Raw genomic sequence first — 18,140 nt, 5'->3', positions numbered from 1 at the left:
AAAGGAGGGGGGAGAGTCACCCGTCCCGCCCCTGCTGGGAGGAAGGGATTTGCCGGGACAGCCAACTCCTGACACAGCCAGGTCGCACGGGGCGCGGCAGGGAGGAAGGGAGACTGAGAAAGCCCTTCTCCCACAAAGCCGCTGTGCGGCGGTCCCCGGTCCCCGCCCCCTCCCCCGGGCCCCGGCCGGAGTGCGGGGAGCCGCCGCGAGCCCTTTAAGGGCCGAGAGGTGCGCGGTCTCTTTAAGGCAGGTCCTGGTGGTTTCTGTTTTCCGAAGGAAGTGACGGGGGGTGGGATTGAATGAAAAGTGCAAAACAGAGTCTCGGAGCGCCGGAGTCGGGGGCCGCGGCAGTCGCGGCGCTGGGTCGGTGGGCGCGCGCGGGGGCCCCGGGAGCGCCGCGTCCGCCTCGGAGCCGCCGGGGGACGCGCGGCGGAGCTCAGCCCACGTGCGTCCGCGCCACGTCGCGGGCCCCCGCGCCCGAGCCCCCCGGGGAGCCGCTGCCCCGCGCCCCGAACTAGCCGGTAACTTCGCGCGAAGTTTGGCAGCGCCCCTCGCCGCGCGCTCGCGGCGGCCCGGGGCCCCGGGGATGCGCCCGCCCGGCCGCCGCGGGGTCCCCACGGCGCCCCCCGCGCTGCTGCTGCTGCCGCTGCTCGTGCCGCTGCTGGGGGCGCCGCGCGGCGTGGGCGCGGGGCCGGGCGCGCCGGCCGAGCTGCGGGTCCGCGTGCGGCTGCCCGACGGCCAGGTCACCGAGGAGAGCCTGCAGGCGGACAGCGACGCCGACAGCATCAGCCTCGAGCTGCGCAAGCCCGACGGCACCCTCGTCTCCTTCACCGCCGACTTCAAGAAGGTGAGGCACCCTCGCTCGCCCGGCGGGACCTGGGAGCCCGAGCGCACTGAGGCCTGCAGGTGGAAGGCGGGCCGCCCGGAGGGGCACGCGGCTTCGCCAGGGTCACGTCGTCGGGCTCTTCTCTACACCCCTGTGCAGGCTCCCCAGCGCCCGGCCCTTTCATTCTGCCCCCGGGAATTCTGCCGCCGCCCCCTCCAGCCTTTCACCCCTTTGCTCGGGGTTCCCAGGCCCCTTCTCACTCCCACTCGCCGACCAGCCCTTTGCCCACTTCTCTTCCAGCTCTCCCAGGGCCCTCCAGGTGCTGACTCCCTTCTTGGGGTAATTTCCCTGTGCTCTAGAGGAGAAAGTCCTGGGCTAGCAATCAGAGATCCTGGGTTCTTGCCCTGTGATCTTGGGCAAGTCCCTTTCCTTCTCTGGGCTTCCTTTTTCACCTCTGTACAGGTCAGTGCGGTGGCTCCAGGCCTCTCAGCCCTGACACTTTGGAGTCTATAAACCAACTCTCCTGTTTCACTTTCCTAGAGTGGAGACATGGAGGGGGGGGGCGGGTCGTGGGGTAAGAGCTGATTGTCCCCTGTCCCTCCGGAGCCAAGGAGAAGCTACCTCTCCTCTTTGGTCTGGAAAGCTGGAAAGCTTGCAGAAGGAGGACCTGGGGAGAGGCCCCACATGAGGTCCCCACTCTCTCGAGAGCTGCCACTCCTTACCCTGCCTGGCAGGACAGCTGGCCAACCTCCGTGGTTTGGCCCAGATTGCAGGAAGGGGGACAGAAACCAGCCTCTACTCAGGGTGTGTGTAAGGAACCAGAGGGAACCTTGTGGAAGGACTGGAAGGTGGACCTGGCCCCCAAGGTTGCTGGGGATGGGGGAGGCAGTGGAGGAACTGGGGGTTTATCAGCAAATGGGCCTGGAAGGCTAGCGAGGGACTAACAGTGACCCAGCAGCAGGAATTCTGGAAGGAAAAAGGGTGGGTGAGGTGTGGGTACTCAAAGGGAGTCTCCTGATCTATACACACACACACACACACAGCAGAAATTCTGGAAGGAAAGAGGGTGGGTGAGGTGTAGGTACTCAAAGGGATCTACACACACATACACACACACACACACCCAGCCCCTTTTCTGCTAAAAAAGAGGCCCTGTCTCTGGGGGACTGAAGAGGCGGGGACAGTTAGATAACTGGACAGCTGGAGAAGCTCAGGGCTGTAGAGGCTGGCCCAAGCCACCTCTCCCTCCTCCCCCTTAGAGAGTGTGAGCTTGAGAGGAGAGGGGGCAGACTTTGGGGAGTCAGCTAGGGACCCAGCAAAACTGCCATAGAGAGCATGGGCCAGGGTGGGGGCATGGGGGGATCCAGTGGACAGTGGAGATAGGGCTTGACTGCTGATCTGTCCCCAGACTACTGAGTTATCACCGACATGGGACATAGGTGGACCGTGGGAGTGTGGGGGGTGGTCACAGGTGGGAAGACTTTCTAGCCCATCCTTACTGGGCAGGCACAAGCTAGGTTCTCCCATTCAGGCAGGGGCCTGGAAGGGCAGCTTTGAGTGTGGAGAGAGGGAAGCTGACAGGGCCGGAACACCTCCTGCCTCCCCACACCCATACGCCAGGCGAACTTTGTCACGTGTGTTCTTTTCCTGGGAAATCCCAACAGTGGCTGGACCCCTCAAGAGGCAGTGGTCTAATCTTCCCCTTGAACCCTCCATCGAAGCCCTTTGTCCTTGAGAGCGAGCCTCTGGCCCAGCTGAGAGTCTCCTAATTTCCTGCCCCCTGCCCATTGTTCTATGGCATCTGGAACCCTGGAGAGAGGCTTCCCCATTCCTGGGACCTCTCCTAGGCTGTGGCTAGGGCACAATGGGTAGGGCTGAGCTTTTATAACCCCTGGCTGCAGCATGAACGATTTTATTGCTCTACCCTGCAGGCAAGGAGAGGGGAGAGCCCCTGTGGCAGTGGGGGGAGGACTGGGGCCTGGAGCTGAGAGTATAGTTGGGGGGCAGATGGCCCAGTTAGAGAATCCATTTGGAGCGGATTGCAGAGCCCCATTTTAATCCCTGCAGTGGTTCAAACCTCCACCCAGGTTTCCAAAGTCTGCTTTTCAGGTTAGCCTCTGCCCCAGAAGCTGGCATTTCACACCCTCCCTGGCATCTCTGATTTCACCAGCAAGGGCAGGAATCGGGGGCGGAAGGTACAGAAAGGGAAGCAGCTCTTTGCAGTCTCCCCAGCTCCGGGTTGCTCACCTGGCCTGTGGCGGAGCAGAATAGCCTTCACCCCTGCCCCAGGCCACTGTCTACACTGGCCAGAGCAGCTTTTATATGCGGATCCTTCTGGGGTGGCTGACCTCTCCTGTGGCTCACTTAGTTCCCAAGGCTTCCTCGTGCCCCACGGTCTTTGGTAGATTTGCACAAGGTTCTATCCGGAAGGAACGATTTTTCCTGTTTCCAAGAAATCTTGGGCGTTGTGTTTCTTTTGTGTACCAAACACATTTGGGGTGCTTTGGCAAAAGTCCCAAGTCTACTTAGGAATAGTGACCATTGCCCTTTTCCCACCTTTGGGAGACAGTCCAGGCTGAAGTGAACAGACCTGGTTTAACCTGGGCAAGGTACTTGATCTCTGCAGGCCTTCATTTCTTCATCTGTAAAATGGGGGCGATGATGGTACCAAGCCATGGCTTTCAAGAGAACTAATCAGGTAATACGTCTGAAATACCCACTAGGCGTTTGTTGCTGTGCTAAGTGCTTGAGAAATAGAAGGCCGCTAACTTTCCTAATCGTTGCCCACATCGTGGCTTCTCCCTGCTGAGCTTGGACTCAGAGAGGTTGAAGGATGGACCCAGAGTCACACACAAAGTCAGCACTGACTCAAGTGCTCAGGGTGCCTTGAGCCCCTCATCATAACCTTTTCCTTGAAGCACCATGTATTGGAGCTCTCCAGAGAAACAGAAACAATAGGACATAGAGCAAAAGATAGAGAGAGAAATTTATGGCAAGAGATTGGCTCACATGATTTTGGAGGCTCAGAAGTCCTGCGATCTGCCATTTGCCGGCTGGAGGCCCAGGGAAGCTGGCGGCTTGGTTCCAGTCTGAGTCTGAAGGCCTGAGAACCAGGTGCACCAGTGTCTGAGGGCAGAACGTGGACGTCCCAGCTCAGGCCGACAGCACGCTTGCCCTTCCTCTGCTTTCTGTTTTGTCCACACCCTCACCAGACGGGATTATGCCCCTCACACTGAGGAGGGCCATCTTTTTTACTCGTTCTGCCAATTGAAATGTTCGTCTCTTCTGGAAACACCCTCACAGGTACACCCAGCAGTAATGTTTTACCAGCTATCTGGACATCCATTCATGCAGTCAAGTTGACGCATAAAATTAACTGTCACACTCCTCAATTGCTGGCCAGCCCCTCCGAGCCCAGAACCGTCGTTCCTGTCCTGCCAAATACACAGGGCTATGGGGAGTGCCCCTGGGCTGGACGCATCCCAGCCCTGGGTCTGGCCCATCCCAGCCCCCCCCCCCAGCCCCCTCTCTCTGTTCACCTCCTCCAAGAGGCAGGGTTCTAGCACCGTCTGGCTCTCCCCACATGGCCACGCTGGACCCGTAGGCGGTGAGGCAGTAAGAGTATTGAGAGTAATCGGCTCGCTGTAGGACACATAGCCCGGAGCCCAGGCAAGGATTATAAACTCCGCAAGTAGCTTGGAGCTATCAGTCGCCGTCATGTGTCACTGCGCGCCCTGTCCCAAGGCTGCTGACCATCAGGCAGACGGAGCTGAGGTTTTAAAAAGAAGTGCCATGGCTCAGGGGCTCCCAAACTTTGATGCCCATTAGAATCACCTGGATTGCTCTGGAAACTCCCAATGCCTGGGCTTCCTTCCACAGCAATGAAATCTGATCTCTGAGGGCAACAGTATTTTTAAAGAGGCCCCAGGGATTCCAGTGGGCAGTGAGTTTGGGAACCACTGGCGTGGCTGCTCCAGGGAGGGGACTTGGAGGAGGGCCCAGGTTAGGCTGTTAAATGAAGGTAGAGCCCACACTCACTCACCTCTTTGCAACCTGTCATTCTACGCACAATAACCCTAATGTGTTTGAAGCAGCGGATCGGCGTTAGGCCTAATTCCACATGCCCTCAGTACACACGCTGTAATTCATAATACACACCCAACAGGCAATACTCTCCTTTATAATCCGGACCCTGTGTGTGTAATTATACCCGTATGTGCATACTCACTGGGCATATCTAACACCAGGCACATCACCACCCACCAGGCTCTAAGCTGGCTTTTTGTCCATCAACCCTCTTGGCCCCCCCCGCCCAAGCTCGTGTCCCTGTCCAAGTTCTCTTTCCCCTTTACCCCCAGTCTGAATGTCCAAAAGCTGGGGGAGGGGATGAGTCATGTTCCAGGCGGCGTGGTTTGGTGCTCACCGGATGGCTAGGGTGGGGCTGAAAGATAGGGGAAAGTCATGTGCAACTGTTTCGGGGTGGTGGGTACAATGGGGGGTGGTGGGAGGAAGGAACCACAGACTCCAGAAGTGCGGCGGGAGGGATCCTGAGGGGCTGTGAGCTGGAGCCAAGATAAGGGGAGCCATATGGTGGTGTGGGTCAGCCCAAGGTCACTCTGAAGGACCCAGAAGGAGTGGAAACGTGAGCCCTCCATGCCCTGGCCTAAGCACCAGTGGGTGAGTGGGAGTCAGAGGAAGGAACAGTCCAGAGAGCACCAGAGTCCCTGCCTTGGGGGCTCCTGGTTGGGGTGGGGGAGCAGCGTGGGAAGCCGTCTGGAAGATGTGGAATGTGCAAATGACCGCGCCGGGTGCCGGAGGCTGTTTATTATAACAGGATTGTCACATCACACAGAGGTCAGACAGGAGAAGCTTTTAGACACCAGTCTCCCCCTCCCCTGTCTCTGTGAGGTCCCTGAAATGTAGCAGTTTGGAACACAGGCGTGTGATGGATGGGTTATCTTCCTGGGGAACAGAGGGCAACAGAGATGCTTTCAGGAGAGGCCCAGACATTTCTGGAGTCCAGAGCATTTCCTCATAGGAGTTTATGAGAAGTCACCAGATGGAAAGACCTGGCTCATGTCCGTGGGGCCCTCGGATCTAACAGCGGTCCTTCTGCCATGTCTGAGGAATTCCTCCATGGATCAGGGATCATTGGGCCTGCCTGAAGATGCAGATGTGCTCCCTGGAGTTTGACAAGCATCTCCCACCCTTCAATGCCAATGTCCAGGGGGAGTCCTAGCCAAAGATCCTGGATCAGGCAATGAAGACTGCCCCTTGGACCAAGGGAGGGGTGGCTACTAGAAATAAGATGGGGAGAGGCAGACTGGGGTTCTTCCCTACCAGGCTGCCCAAGCTACAGAGAAGCAGGGGCGGTAATGGTTGTAGAAAAACTCAGGACAGACTCCTGTTCCCAGGAAGACAGGGTGCAGCCTTGTGATGGGAAATGCACATCCCCGGATCTCATGCACTGAGAGGTCACTCAAGTCACATGCTGTTGGTTGCTTTGATGCACAGCCTCATCCGATTCTCCCCGCTGCATCGTGAGGCAGGTGTTGCCCCCGTTTTGCAGATATGCAAACTGAGGCTCAGAGCTACAAAGTAACTCTGACAAGATCAAGTAGCTAATGATCCAGGATTCCGATCCAGGTATCCTTCCACTGTATCATGATTGTGCGGGCCGTACCATAAGAAGGCTCCTTCCAGAAGGCTGAAGAAACCGGAATAGAGGAGAGGAAAGGCAAGGAGTTTGACAGAAAACCTTAATGCAGAATCCTCTGTAGAGACTTGGGCTGGACCCCTTCCCCCCGAGCCCATAACCCCCAGTGGATGTGAGTATTGACCCCTTGGGAGCTTTGTGCCGGAGACTCTTCCTCTGGAGAGGTGGGGGTGCAGGGGCGGTTTATAAAAGATCTCACAGAGACCCCCGAGTACTCGCTGTGTACGTTTGTCTGCCCTTTACCAGTCGTGCGCCTGGACAGGCCGCTCACCCTCTCTGTGCCCCAGGCTCAGACGCAGCACAGGCAGGACGGAGACAATAGCATGATGCTCACAGGCTGGTGAGCGGTGAATTCTAAGAGGCTGTCGCCAAGCGGAGGCCAGCGGAGGCACGTGAGGAGTCAAGTAGCGGTGCCAGCCAGGGCCCAGGCAGCCCACCCCCCCCACCCCGCCCCAGCTCTCCTTCCTCGCCGGGAAGCACATCCTTCCGGCACCTTTGTTTCCGCTCTAGGGGCCAGAGCATCATTAGGAGCTTCCATCCCTTAGGTTGGCAAGTGTTTAAGCGGCAGCCACTTGCACATTCCAATAAAGGGCAGGGAGCAAGGGAGGCATTGGGGCTGGGGATCTGGGTGAGAGAGAAGTCGGGAGCCCATCCTAGGAGCCCTGAGTCAGCGGGACAGTGGGGCGCAGTTGATCCACATAAAGCCTCACATTGTTCCCTGGGGCAGTTGGAACAGTAGTGACCTTTGCAATTTGGCTGACAGAGAACTGGGGGCTCAGGGGGCCGCTGCTCATGGCTGGTGGCTGCGCTAATACCCCCTTAACAAGAAGCTTTTGTCCCAGGACTAGCCCTGAGGGTATACAGGCACCCCTAATGGGGCCAGCCAGTCCCAGGGCACCGGTCTGGGAATGGGCTTGGCCTGGCTTTGGGTTGACTCCGTTCACCCCTGTTCCTGCTCGGGGGGACTGGGCAGAGTCGCCAAGGTGCTCCCGTGTCTGCCACGGGGCCGCCAGCATGGGGTTAGGAGAGTGCTGGTTCCTGGCTGCCTCTCTTCATGGCCACAGCCCCACGAAACTGGCCCCGTCTCTAGCCATGAAGCAGCTCCAGCCAGGAGCAGAGGGATAAATATTTAGATTGGCTCAGCCCGGGCCTCAGAATCATGCGCTTTTTGCTGCGAGAGGAAGGGGACAAAGATGGCAGGGCACATTCCCAGGGACAGTGCCGGCTGTCCGGGAGCAGGGAGCAGTGGGGGATGTGGTGCTCGGCGAGAACCCTAGAGAAGGCCCCCCGCCTGGGTGTCCCGGAGGGCAGTGAGGGACGGGGCGGCTCCCCACCCCGGCCCCCTTAGTTTTGGGCACCCCATGCTGGAGGGCTGGGCTGAGAGAGCAGGCGGGCTCTCGGGAGGAGGGGGCTGAGTGGGACAGCAGTGTGAGGACCTTGTTCGACGTGGCTGAGAGGGTGTATGAGGGAGTGCGTGAGGCTCGGAGAAAGGGGTGACGTGGAGGCTCCACGGGGGACACCGAGGGAGGCAGCGTGCTCCGTGAGCAACCGTGGGGGCCAGGGAGAGACGGGAGCAGCTGTGTGTGAAAGAGATTGTTCGGGAAGCAGCAAGTGCACCAGGAAGATGACAGACATGTGGCCCGTGAATGGGGGAAAGCAGGTGAGCAGTTAGGATTGCGCTGGGCTGTAACATAAAACCCCAGCGGCGGCCCGCATCTTCTGCGAGGCTGGAAGTGGGCAGCGGAGGGCAGGGTGCCGGCTCCACGGTCATCCCCGCTGAACTCCGGGGGCTCTGTGCAGCGTGGCTCCCCCTCCGGGCAGTAAGCTTCCCCTGGGGCCTCTGGCCAGGCAAGCTGCACCTGGGCCTGGCACAAGAGGGCTGGGCCCCTGCTTGTCCCAAGGCACCTGTCCGTTGTCCTCCTAGGTGTTCACCCCGAGCCCCAGCCTGCCTGGGCCAGCACAGACTTCTCTCCCTGAGATGCAGTGGATCTCAGAAGTGCAGCCTGGCATGGGGTGAACACAGAGAAGGAAGATATGTGGACAGGGGCTGACGGGGGTGGGAGGGGGGGCCCGGAGGAGCATAAGGATCCCTGGACTGTGAGTCAGGAGGTCCGGGCTGCTGGTCCTGGCTCTGCAGCCGCCTGACTTGTGAAGGTCACTTCCCTAGCCGGAACCTCACTGGGTCATGAACTAAATGATCCCCTGAACCTGCTGAAAGCCAAAATAGCAGTGGTAGAACTACCAGTCTTCTTGCTGGAGGCGAGGCAGCGGTTAGAGGCCCCAGAGCGCACATGCAGGCGGGCATTCACTCAGCTACTGAGTGTTGAGTTCCGGCTCTGGGCCAGACCCTGAGGTTACTGCCTAAGTCGGGTCTAGTCTCTGCCCTTGAACCAGGAGCAGATCTCAGGCGCGGCCTGGATGACTTGTTGCCGGGGCAGAAGATGCCACATGAGGATGGGGTCCTCTATGAAGGCATTTAAATCAGGTGCACACTGGACCAGCACAACTCACGTTTCGGATCCAGCTCAGAACCCACCCACGGGGCCCACGGGAGTCCAGTGACTTCGGGGGATCTGCTAGCTGAAGCTCAGACTCCTTGGCTGGACTCAGGCCCGCTGCTCTGCCCCTCGTACCAGCCTCTTCCTTTGATCACTCTGCCCTCCCTCGCCCCACCCCGTCCCAGGTGGTTTGCTCAGGATGCTTCCATGCTCTTGTTTGTGTGCTCCTTACCAGGCACTTGTTGAGCACCTGTTGTGTTCTAGGGGGCGGGGAATCACTGCAAATAAGATGCTTTCCCAGAGGGCGCCTGGGTGGCTCAGTCTGTTAAGCATCTGCCTTCGGCTCAGGTCATGATCCCAGGGTCCTGGGATCGAGTCCCGTATCGGGCTTCTTCCTCAGCAGGGAGCCTGCTTCTGCCTCTGCCTGCCGCTACCCCTGCTTGTGCTCTCTCTCTCTCTCTCTCTGACAAATAAATAAATAAATAAAATCTTAAAAAAAAAAATAAGATCCTTACTTTCCCAGCCTCACGGAGCTGAGTCTGGAAGGTAAGGCAAGAGGTGGTTACACAGTGGGCTTCGTGCTGTAGAGGTTAGGAGCTGGGGCCGGCTGAGTCTGCTGGTGGGTTGGTGAGGGCAACATTGGGAGGACAGGCCAGAGGAGGGGATGCATGTGAACCGAGCCCTGAGAGATGGTAGGCACAGGGAGAGAGGGCATGTCCAGCAGAGGAATCAGCTCAGGGACAGGCACAAGGCTGGGAACTGCTCATTCTGGGAATTGCCAGCTCTTTAGTTCAGTGCTCAGGGAGTGCAAGAGGGGCTGTCAGTGGAAGTGGATGCCAGCCTTGGGAGGGTACACTTTAGGGCGAGGGCAAAAGGAGCTTCTGAATGGCATTAGGCAGATCAGTGACAACGTGGAGGGACAGACTGGGTGGGGATGTTATGAGAGCCTCACATTTCCCTGTCTTCTGTAAATTCAGTTCTCTCTCTTTGCTAGAAAGTACCCCCTATCCTTTGACTATCAGGGACCCCTGAAATGTCCCTCACTCTGGAGAAGTCTTCCCTCCTTCCCCGCCTCCCAGTCCCATCCTTAAGGGAACAACAAATGCCCCTTTATCCATCCTTTGCCCCATAGCACTTGTCCCCCGTAAACCTCCACCCCAGGCCTTATGTGGTGCACTGACTGTCGTAGGAGGGTCAGCATCTCCATGAAGCCCCTTGAAGACAGGGGCCTCGGCCTTGATCTTGGCCATTTTCCCACCCAGCCTGGTGCCTGTGAAGGCTCTGCCCCGGGTAATGCTAATCAGTGCTCTCCCATGGATTTGCTGATTCCCTACAAGCCCCAGAGGAGTCCCCCGACCTCTCTGGGCCTCAGGTGCATCTTGAGGAGAACAATCTTTGCTCCTGCTTCTACAGGTCTGGAGTGGATCACAGTTGGAGCAAGTCCAGAGATTGCAACAGTAATAAACAAAGGGTTCAGCCCGCTCTGTTCTGAGACCTTTCACTGATTTTTTCCCTCACAATAATCCCTGGAGCTGTAGGTATTGTTAGTTTAACTCGTTTAACAGATGTGGAAACTAAGGTACAGGGAGGTGAGCTCCCCCGAGGTTACGTGGCTAATATCAGCAAAGCCAGCATTGAACACAGAGCCTGTGCTTGTCCGGCAACCTACCTACTCCTGACTTAAAGCCACAGAGGACTTCAGCCACTGCTCACGATCTCCATGGCGCATGTGCCACCCCTGACACTCAGGTGGCTGCCCTGGTGTCCGATGCTCTGCATCTTCCTGGTGGCCCACTCCTGGTGGGCTGGAGGTTCCCAGGAGCTCATGCGAGCAGGAGCCTTATAGAAACTTCCATCTCGGGCGTCGTAGCCTGAGTCCTGGACCTGAGAAACCTGCCTCCAGCACCCTGCCATCTCCAGCTGTGCCATCTGCCTTGGGCATTAGGCCACATCCAGGTGACTCATCCCAGGGCACTCTTGGACGAGGAGGAAGCTTGGGAGCCAGGCTTCCTTTTGGCCTGGGCCTAGCATCGGGCCAGATGTTTGCCGAAGCAGGGAGACCTCTCCCCCTGCCCTTTGTGCTGGAGGGAAAGGGGCCCCTGGAACCTTGGCAGTTAGTTGGAGGTGTAGAGAGTAGAAGGTAGGAGGGACCCTGGTCAGGATGATGGAGCGAAGTTCATCCAGAAGCTAGGGGTGCCCACTCCCTTCCAGGGGTCAGCAAGTGGAAGGTGGTTTTTCTAGAGAAATAGGACCAGGAAGACTGGAGAATGTGGGGTCCGCAAAGGTTCTGGGCAGGTAGGCAGGCAGGTGGAGTAGGAGGGTGGCCCGGCCCCACGTCACCCTCCTATCTGTGTCAGACGCTCGTTCTTGTTAGTCATGCAGAACTGTGAATGTCAGCTGCCACACTCCCAGGGCAGGTCTGCACAGGACTTCTAGGCATGGCTGGAAGAGGGAACTGAATTCTGTTCCTGGCCCTGCCACTTGCCAGCTGTGTGGCCAAAGGCGGACCACCCTGCCTCTCGGTTGCTTGAGCTAGGCATCAAGGACATCTGGGAGGCAGTGGGGGCCTTGTGGTTGAGAGAGCGCAGGCTTTGGAGTCAGACTGCCCGGGGTTAAAATTCCAGCCACATTTCCTCCTAGTCCCATGACCTTGAGCAAGTAACCCATTCCCAACTAAGTAATAATCATCCTCCCTACCTCCTATTGTTGTAAAGATTTTAAACAGGACAATACATCCTTTTTGACTCATAATAACAATGACTTGTCCCTTCCAGTTATAAACTTCAATAAATCTTTGCCCTCCACAAGTAAATCTTCTCTCTCAATGAGAAATCCTCAGTCCCTCTCTTCGCCCCCATCAGATTCCCATTTTGGTATCATTTTGCTGTTGTCGCCAACATTGTTGTTTAATATAATAGAGTCAGGGAAAGACTCAGAACAGGTGTGTTTTTTTCTTTTTTTTTTTATCCTCCGGTCTGGTGCAAGAGTTCAAAAGCTTTCTCTTAACGGTGGGCAGGTGATATCTCCGAGCAAAGAGACCGCAGGGTATAACACGTAGCTGTGGTTTTGGAGAAGACGCTGTGACTATTCTAGATAAGGTTCTTTTTTGAAGAGTCATTGCTGAAAATCCCCGGGAAGTAGACATTGGCTCCTGCCCCGGGGTCCTGCCAGGGACACCCGGCTGACTCAAGCCCTCGGAGGGGAAATCTGGTATCAGGTCTCACGTGGCAGGAAGTGAGCCCCGAGTGGAAAATACACTAGTGGACTAGCCTCCAGTGTCTCCTCAGCCGACCCGAGCGAATGGAAGATCGGGTGGCCCAGGCTGGCAGGGCGAGGAGATGCCAGCCTCATGGCCCAAGAACGGATTTCCTGTTGAGAGGAAGCTGGGGTTCACCCGAGCTCTGATTCACCTTCCCCATGAGTCTGGCATCAACAAAACCCTCATGGGGCCATTCTCACCAGCTGGGCCTCGGTTTCCATTTCTGCACTATTAGATGGGAAATCTTCCCATACATGCCCACACCTCCTTGTCCTAGAGATCATTTATAGTAGAAGGAAGCAAGAGAAAAGTCCTTGTAGAGGCAAGGAACTTCACCAGTGCAGGGGGCGGTGGGGGGGGCGGGTGGCACTCACTGGCTCCGAGCACCTGCAGGGAGGAGATACACCACAGCGAGCACCTGCTGAGCATTGAGTCGGGGTCTGGATAAATGGCCCAGTGTTCCTGTCTTACAAGTGAGGCTTACAGAAGCTGGAAGATATGTCTGGGGCTTGGTTATACGTTGCAGAGTTGGGGTGCAGCTCCCCCTCACTGCCTTGCAGGCCCTCAGCCCCCGTTTCGGAGCACTTGTACTCTAGCAGGCGCTCAGTAAGCCCTGCGTGAATGCGGGCTCTCTTAGTGGGCGAAGCCAGGGCATGTACATTGGAAGATGAATAGCTACGCAGGGCTGTCTATGCTCAGTGCCAAGGCAGGGCCGTTGGGTTTCTAGAGGGGCATGGTCATTATGGCCAGGGTGCCTCCCTGGCCGGGGGGTCTTGGCAGATTTAGACCCCTTTTGACCGGGACCTGCTAATTTCTCACTGGGAGCAGTTAGCCAAGGCACAGAGTTGGGTGAGAGCGGGGGTTACCTTAAGTGTAGGTGGGTCAGAGCACAGGGTTCCAGCAGCCAGATGGGGAGGGGGACCCCATCCTGCCCTGCGGCCCCCTCTCCCTTCTTCCTCTGCTCCCCTCCAGTCTTCCCCATTCATACAATGAGTGAGTAACAGGAAGGAGCCATTGGCCTGCTGGTAATGCCATTAGTAAGCCGCTGGGGAAAGGGGAAGTGGGGAGGGGAGGAGAAAGGTGAGCCATCCCAGCTCCCTCAGGCCAGAAGTTGGCGACAGCTGTAGGCAGCCTGAGCTGCGTCTGCCCTGAGCCCTGTCCTGTGCCCTCTGGAGTCTGGCAGATCGGAAGCACTGAGGCATTTTTTAGGAGCACCAATTTCTGGGCCTTCCCCCACACCTCCCGAATAAGAACGTCTGTGAGAGAAACTCTGGAATCTATACTTGTAAAAAGTTCAGCCCTTCCCCTATTAGGCCCTGGTCAGGTAGTTTATAGCACCTGTGACCCACCCTGATCTGGGTGCCACAGGGGTGGTGCCACCAAGGGGCCGCATCGGCTGTGAATGAACCAGGCACCCAAAAAAAGTGCTGTTTCTTTTAAGGCGAAGTTCTATACTTATAAACAGCTCTGTTTTGAAAAGCTTTTTAGTGGTTCACTATGTGAATTTTCCAGGAGGTTTTGGAACATCTGGGGTGTGTTCTTTCTTTTAAGTCATGGGTTTAAATGGAAAAGATAAAAATTCTTAGACCAGCGGGAGGGAAATGTCCATTGCAGGGCAGGGTCCAGGCCTGCGTCCTGTCCGAGGCCTGAGCAGAGCCCTGGGTGGGCTGGGAGGGGGGCCCCACCCGCTCCAGCTTGTCCCCATCCTCCTGCCCTTTCCCATCAGGATGTGAAGATCTTCCGAGCCTTGATCCTGGGGGAACTGGAGAAGGGGCAGAGTCAGTTCCAGGCGCTCTGCTTTGTCACCCGGCTGCACCACAATGAGATCATCCCCAGTGAGGCCATGGCCAAGCTTCGACAGGTGAGTGCTTGCCTCAGGCCTGCCCTGGCCCAGCTCTTGCCCCAGAGCCCCCAGCCCTGTAGCCAGCCTGGCTCCAAGCCCGGACCCTACCCCAACCTCAGTCTCCCACCCAGCACCCGACCCACCCTGGCCCTCATCCCTGGCACCCTACCCTCGCCCCGTACTCCCCATCCCCCTGATTTTGCCCCAGGCCAAACCTAACCCCAATACCCCAGATCGATAATCTGCACGGACCCCCAACTGCCAGATCCCTCCAGTCCCCTAATCTCAGCTCCTCCCCCTTTATGGTGGAGGCTGGGGGCTTGGACTCTGAGGTCAGATCTGCCTTCAGCCCCAGCGACACCACTCTTCATCCAGGGGACATTGCAGGAGCGACCTCGCCTGCAAAGCCTCTATTTTCTTATTGAGAAATGAGAATTTCTGGGAATTAAATGAGCTAATGCATGCGGTGTTCAGAATGCTTCAGCCTGTTGGCCTGTGCCCCGTCCCTTCCTGGACCCTGGGCCTCTCCCCAGCCTCACCTAAGTTCCCTAAACTCTCCAGCTCGGCCTGCTCTAGGCCCTTCCCAGAGACCCCGCTCCCTGCGTGTTGGAAAGTCTAGGACCCCAGAGGTCCTCTGCCCTGGGACAGCTTGCCTGGCTGCCCACCAGCACCACTCCCAGCCACTGTCAGAATTCCCCATCAGCCCCAGACATCAGCCAGTGACCAGCTGGAAAGGTTTGGCTGTGCCCTGAGCATTGGTTTCTCCACCAGTTAGAGGCGATGCTTAGTGGCCCTTGACTGCCAGCCTGCTCCAGGCGACCTGCCTCGGCTGGACTGACACTCAGGCGTCAGGCGAGGGATGGGCAGAGAACATTCTGGGGCCAGGTGGGAGCGGCTCTTCCTCTCCACACAGAAGAATCCACGGGCGGTGAGGCAGGCGGAGGAGGTGCGGGGCCTGGAGCACTTGCACATGGACATCGCCGTCAACTTCAGCCAGGGGGGCCTGCTGAGTCCCCATCTCCGCAATGTGTGTGCCGAGGCCGCTGATAGCATCTACACCCGCCAGGAGGACGTCCGGTTCTGGCTGGAGCAAGGTCAGCGGGGTGCCACGCATGGTGGCCTCGCAGGGCCCGTGATAGAGAGTCATGACATACGGGAGATCAGAGGAGGGACCCCTAAACCGGGCTGGGATTGGTCAGGGCAGGCTTCCTGGAGGAAGGGGTGCCTGTGTGGCTCTTCAGTGAGAGGAGCGACCCTTTCTGGGTAGACACACAGAACTGTGACTTGCTAGGCCCCCTGGAGGGAGATACCCGGGCAGCACCTACCTCGTTCCTTCCCTTAGTGAGAACACAGGTGGGACCTCATGGAGGGAGGCCCAGGTAGCAGGGTCCGGGTGGGGCCCAAAGACACCCGTTCCTACCCACCCACGTCTGCCGCCCCCCTCGGAAGTCAGCGCCTCTCTGTTCTTCCGTGCCTCCCCTGGTGCCAGCATGTCTCCCCCACGATCCCTGAGCGCCCCCCCATCTCTGTGTGCTCCCTGCCTTTCGGCCCGTGTGGCTTTACTGCTGGCGTTCCCAGGACTGTCCTCAGGTCCTCCGTGGAGAGGGCACAGGGAGATGGCGCGGTTACCAGTCCAGGTCCCTGGTCCTTCTGCCCAGCTGGCTGAGCACTAGGCAAGTGCCTGCCCCTCCCAGGGCACTCCTGGATTTCGAAATGGCCAACAGAGCTGTGGTCCTGCCCTCTGCACACAGCGCTCCCCGGGGAGCTGCACCCCACGCTGAGGTGCAAGTCTGATACCATCCCCACCCCACCCCCAAGGCCGGTCCCTCCCGTGGCCAGAGACCAGGTCACTGCCATCTCCCTCCAGCACCCCCGCGTGTGCCCTGGCCACGCGGACATCCCGGCATGTTCGTGCTGGCCCTCCTCGCAACCACCTCCTTGAAGCAGCTGTCCTTGACTTCCCACTCATCCCGTCGCATTCTAGTCCAGCGAGGTGTCTAAGCGCGGGCGGCAGCAAGCGCCACGTGGAGGCCTTGAGGTCAGACAGCCCAGGTTGTGTTCTCTCTCTGTCCTTACTCTGCGACCTCAGGGAGATCGCTCCACCCCTCCGGGCCCAGACTTAGCTGCTGGGGGTGACGGGAGGCCCCGAGAGGCCATGCGGGGTGCGGGGGGGGGGGGCTCCCGCTCTCTCCCCGCCGCTGACCCTGCCCCTCTCCGCCAGGTGTGGACAGCTCCGTGTTTGAGGCTCTGCCCCAAGCCTTGGAGCCGCTGCGCTGCGGGCAGGTGGCGGACTGCGGGAAGCCGTGCGTCTGTCGCTACGGCCTGAGCCTGGCCTGGTACCCCTGCCTGCTCAAATACTGCCACAGCCGCGACCGGCCGGCCCCCTACAAGTGCGGCATCCGCAGCTGCCAGAAGAGCTACACTTTCGACTTCTACGTGCCCCAGAAGCAGCTGTGTCTCTGGGACGAGGAGCCCTAGCCGGGGCGGGGGCGCAGGGGGTGGTCCCCGACGTAGCTGCTCCGGGTCCACCGCGCTTCCCCCAGCCTCCAGAGGGGGTGACAGCGCCCCCTCCCCCACTGAGGCCTTATTTCCCTTCTCCCTTCTTCCCCGGAGCCTCTGGCCCCATCATGCTAGACTGTGAACAGGGGTGTGGCACGGCAGGGGTTAACTCGTGAAGGCAGCCCCCCGCTCCCAGCCTGTGCCTCCCTTGGGGACAGAGGGAAGGGGGCTCTCCAGATTTGCCCCCCCCCTTAGTCTCCCCTGAAGTGTTCTCTTTCAAGCAACCAAAATGTGATGGCCCGTGATTCTATTTAACTCTTTGAAGGCTTAGACCCTAGAAGGTGTCTATGCCTGTGACACGACCTCCCCCCCCACACACACCACCCCACCCCCGGACTCGCCCGTCTGGAAGGAGCCGGCCCCTCTGCACCATCGAATGCCCAACAATGAGGGGATCCCTGCCCCAGAGAGGGGGCTGTCCGGGACGTTGCCATAGTCCCTACGCCAGATCACAGCGCATTCTTGTCATTGCTGGCTCCAGCGCTGGGGCAGGTGAGGACCTCCCAGCCCTGAGACGAAACCACGCGTGCCTTTCCCCAGACCCAGACTCTGTCCCCCAGACCCAGACTCTGTCGAGACAGCGGGCACCAGCGTGCCCCCCCTGAACGGAAATATTTTTGTAAGGCTCTGGGGCAGGGAGGGAGCATGAAGTATGAGGAAAACTTGAATTCCAGATTTTTAATGCAAAGTATTTATCATTTGTACCAGAAATAAAAGTTTAAATTTTTATTTGACTGACAGCGCCCAATGCAGAGTTCTGCGAGAACTCTTGGCCAATGCTGCCACCTGGTGTCAGAAGGGTTCCATTACTCTACCGGTGACCCGGCTTGGGACACCTTCTAAAGCACCTGCTGTGTGCTCAGCCATTGTGCAGCGGAGAGGGGAGAGGATGGGGGAGGGGGGGTGTGCATATTAAGGAAGGATAAGACAAAACTGCACTTAAGAAGAAGAGGCATACATAGATGAGCAAGTCAGACAGTAATCAGCATAAGCTAGATTAAGGTAAGAAATAAGGCCTAAACTCCAGAACCAGACTTCCAAGGTTCAAATCCTGGCCTTGCTTCTTATTTCCTGTGCAGTCTTGGGTCAAGTGACTTTACCTCTCTGTGCCTCAGCTCTCTCAGCTATAAAATGAGCTTAACTGTGAGACTGACGTGGGTTCATACACGTGGAGTGCCCAGCACATAGTGCTCACTGTATTCGCTGTTATTAATATCGTTAGTGAAAAGAGCAGACATTTCCTCACCTGTAAACCTGAGACAGCTAAACCAGACCTCTCGAAGGCCTCTTCACATCATAAGTACCTCCCAGTATAAAGAGAGGAGATTGCTTGGAGAAGGCATCTCCCACCTCCCACCTTATATGTGCCTTATTTGCTGGGGGTGGGCTCCCCAGGTCATATACTTTTCTCACTCACTTTCAAATGGCCAAAAATAAGG

At 57.9% G+C, this 18,140-nt stretch overlaps 1 protein-coding gene and 1 long non-coding RNA gene across 3 annotated transcripts in view; one reads left to right on the top strand and one right to left on the bottom strand.

Annotated features, from left to right (window-relative positions):
* The window catches only part of LOC118547717 (uncharacterized), a 43,399-nt gene extending 38,702 nt beyond the window's left edge, over positions 1-4,697 (bottom strand). The window contains exons 1-2 of one of the 2 annotated variants that reach the window (XR_013442570.1): positions 4,661-4,697; positions 3,836-3,952 (exon numbers count right to left, since the gene is read on the bottom strand). This is a non-coding gene — a long non-coding RNA (uncharacterized LOC118547717). Of the gene's footprint in view, positions 1-3,835; positions 3,953-4,365; positions 4,619-4,660 lie in introns of those variants that run through there. The other variant, XR_013442569.1, reaches the window with a different exon arrangement.
* On the top strand, positions 88-17,430 carry OAF (out at first homolog). Its single transcript, XM_036111301.2, has 4 exons — positions 88-847; positions 14,026-14,160; positions 15,056-15,236; positions 16,364-17,430. The coding sequence occupies exons 1-4, from the start codon at positions 587-589 to the stop codon at positions 16,618-16,620; spliced, it is 834 nt and encodes a 277-aa protein (XP_035967194.2). The 5' UTR covers positions 88-586; the 3' UTR covers positions 16,621-17,430.
* Positions 17,431-18,140: the final 710 nt, after the last annotated feature.

The sequence above is a fragment of the Halichoerus grypus genome, chromosome 11 (genome assembly GCF_964656455.1).
Source record: "Halichoerus grypus chromosome 11, mHalGry1.hap1.1, whole genome shotgun sequence".
Classification (NCBI taxonomy): domain Eukaryota; kingdom Metazoa; phylum Chordata; class Mammalia; order Carnivora; family Phocidae; genus Halichoerus; species Halichoerus grypus.
Note: the sequence above shows the minus strand (reverse complement) of the source record. Positions and strands in the feature narration are given on the sequence as shown.

What these genes read in the sequence shown, in the direction of transcription:
- OAF (XM_036111301.2), top strand. Translation starts at nt 587, where the DNA reads ATGCGCCCGCCCGGCCGCCGCGGGGTCCCCACGGCGCCCCCCGCGCTG. An exon ending in TCACCGCCGACTTCAAGAAG is followed by an intron (nt 848 to 14,025) that starts GTGAGGCACCCT and finishes CTTTCCCATCAG; the next exon opens with GATGTGAAGATCTTCCGAGC. An exon ending in CCATGGCCAAGCTTCGACAG is followed by an intron (nt 14,161 to 15,055) that starts GTGAGTGCTTGC and finishes CTCTCCACACAG; the next exon opens with AAGAATCCACGGGCGGTGAG.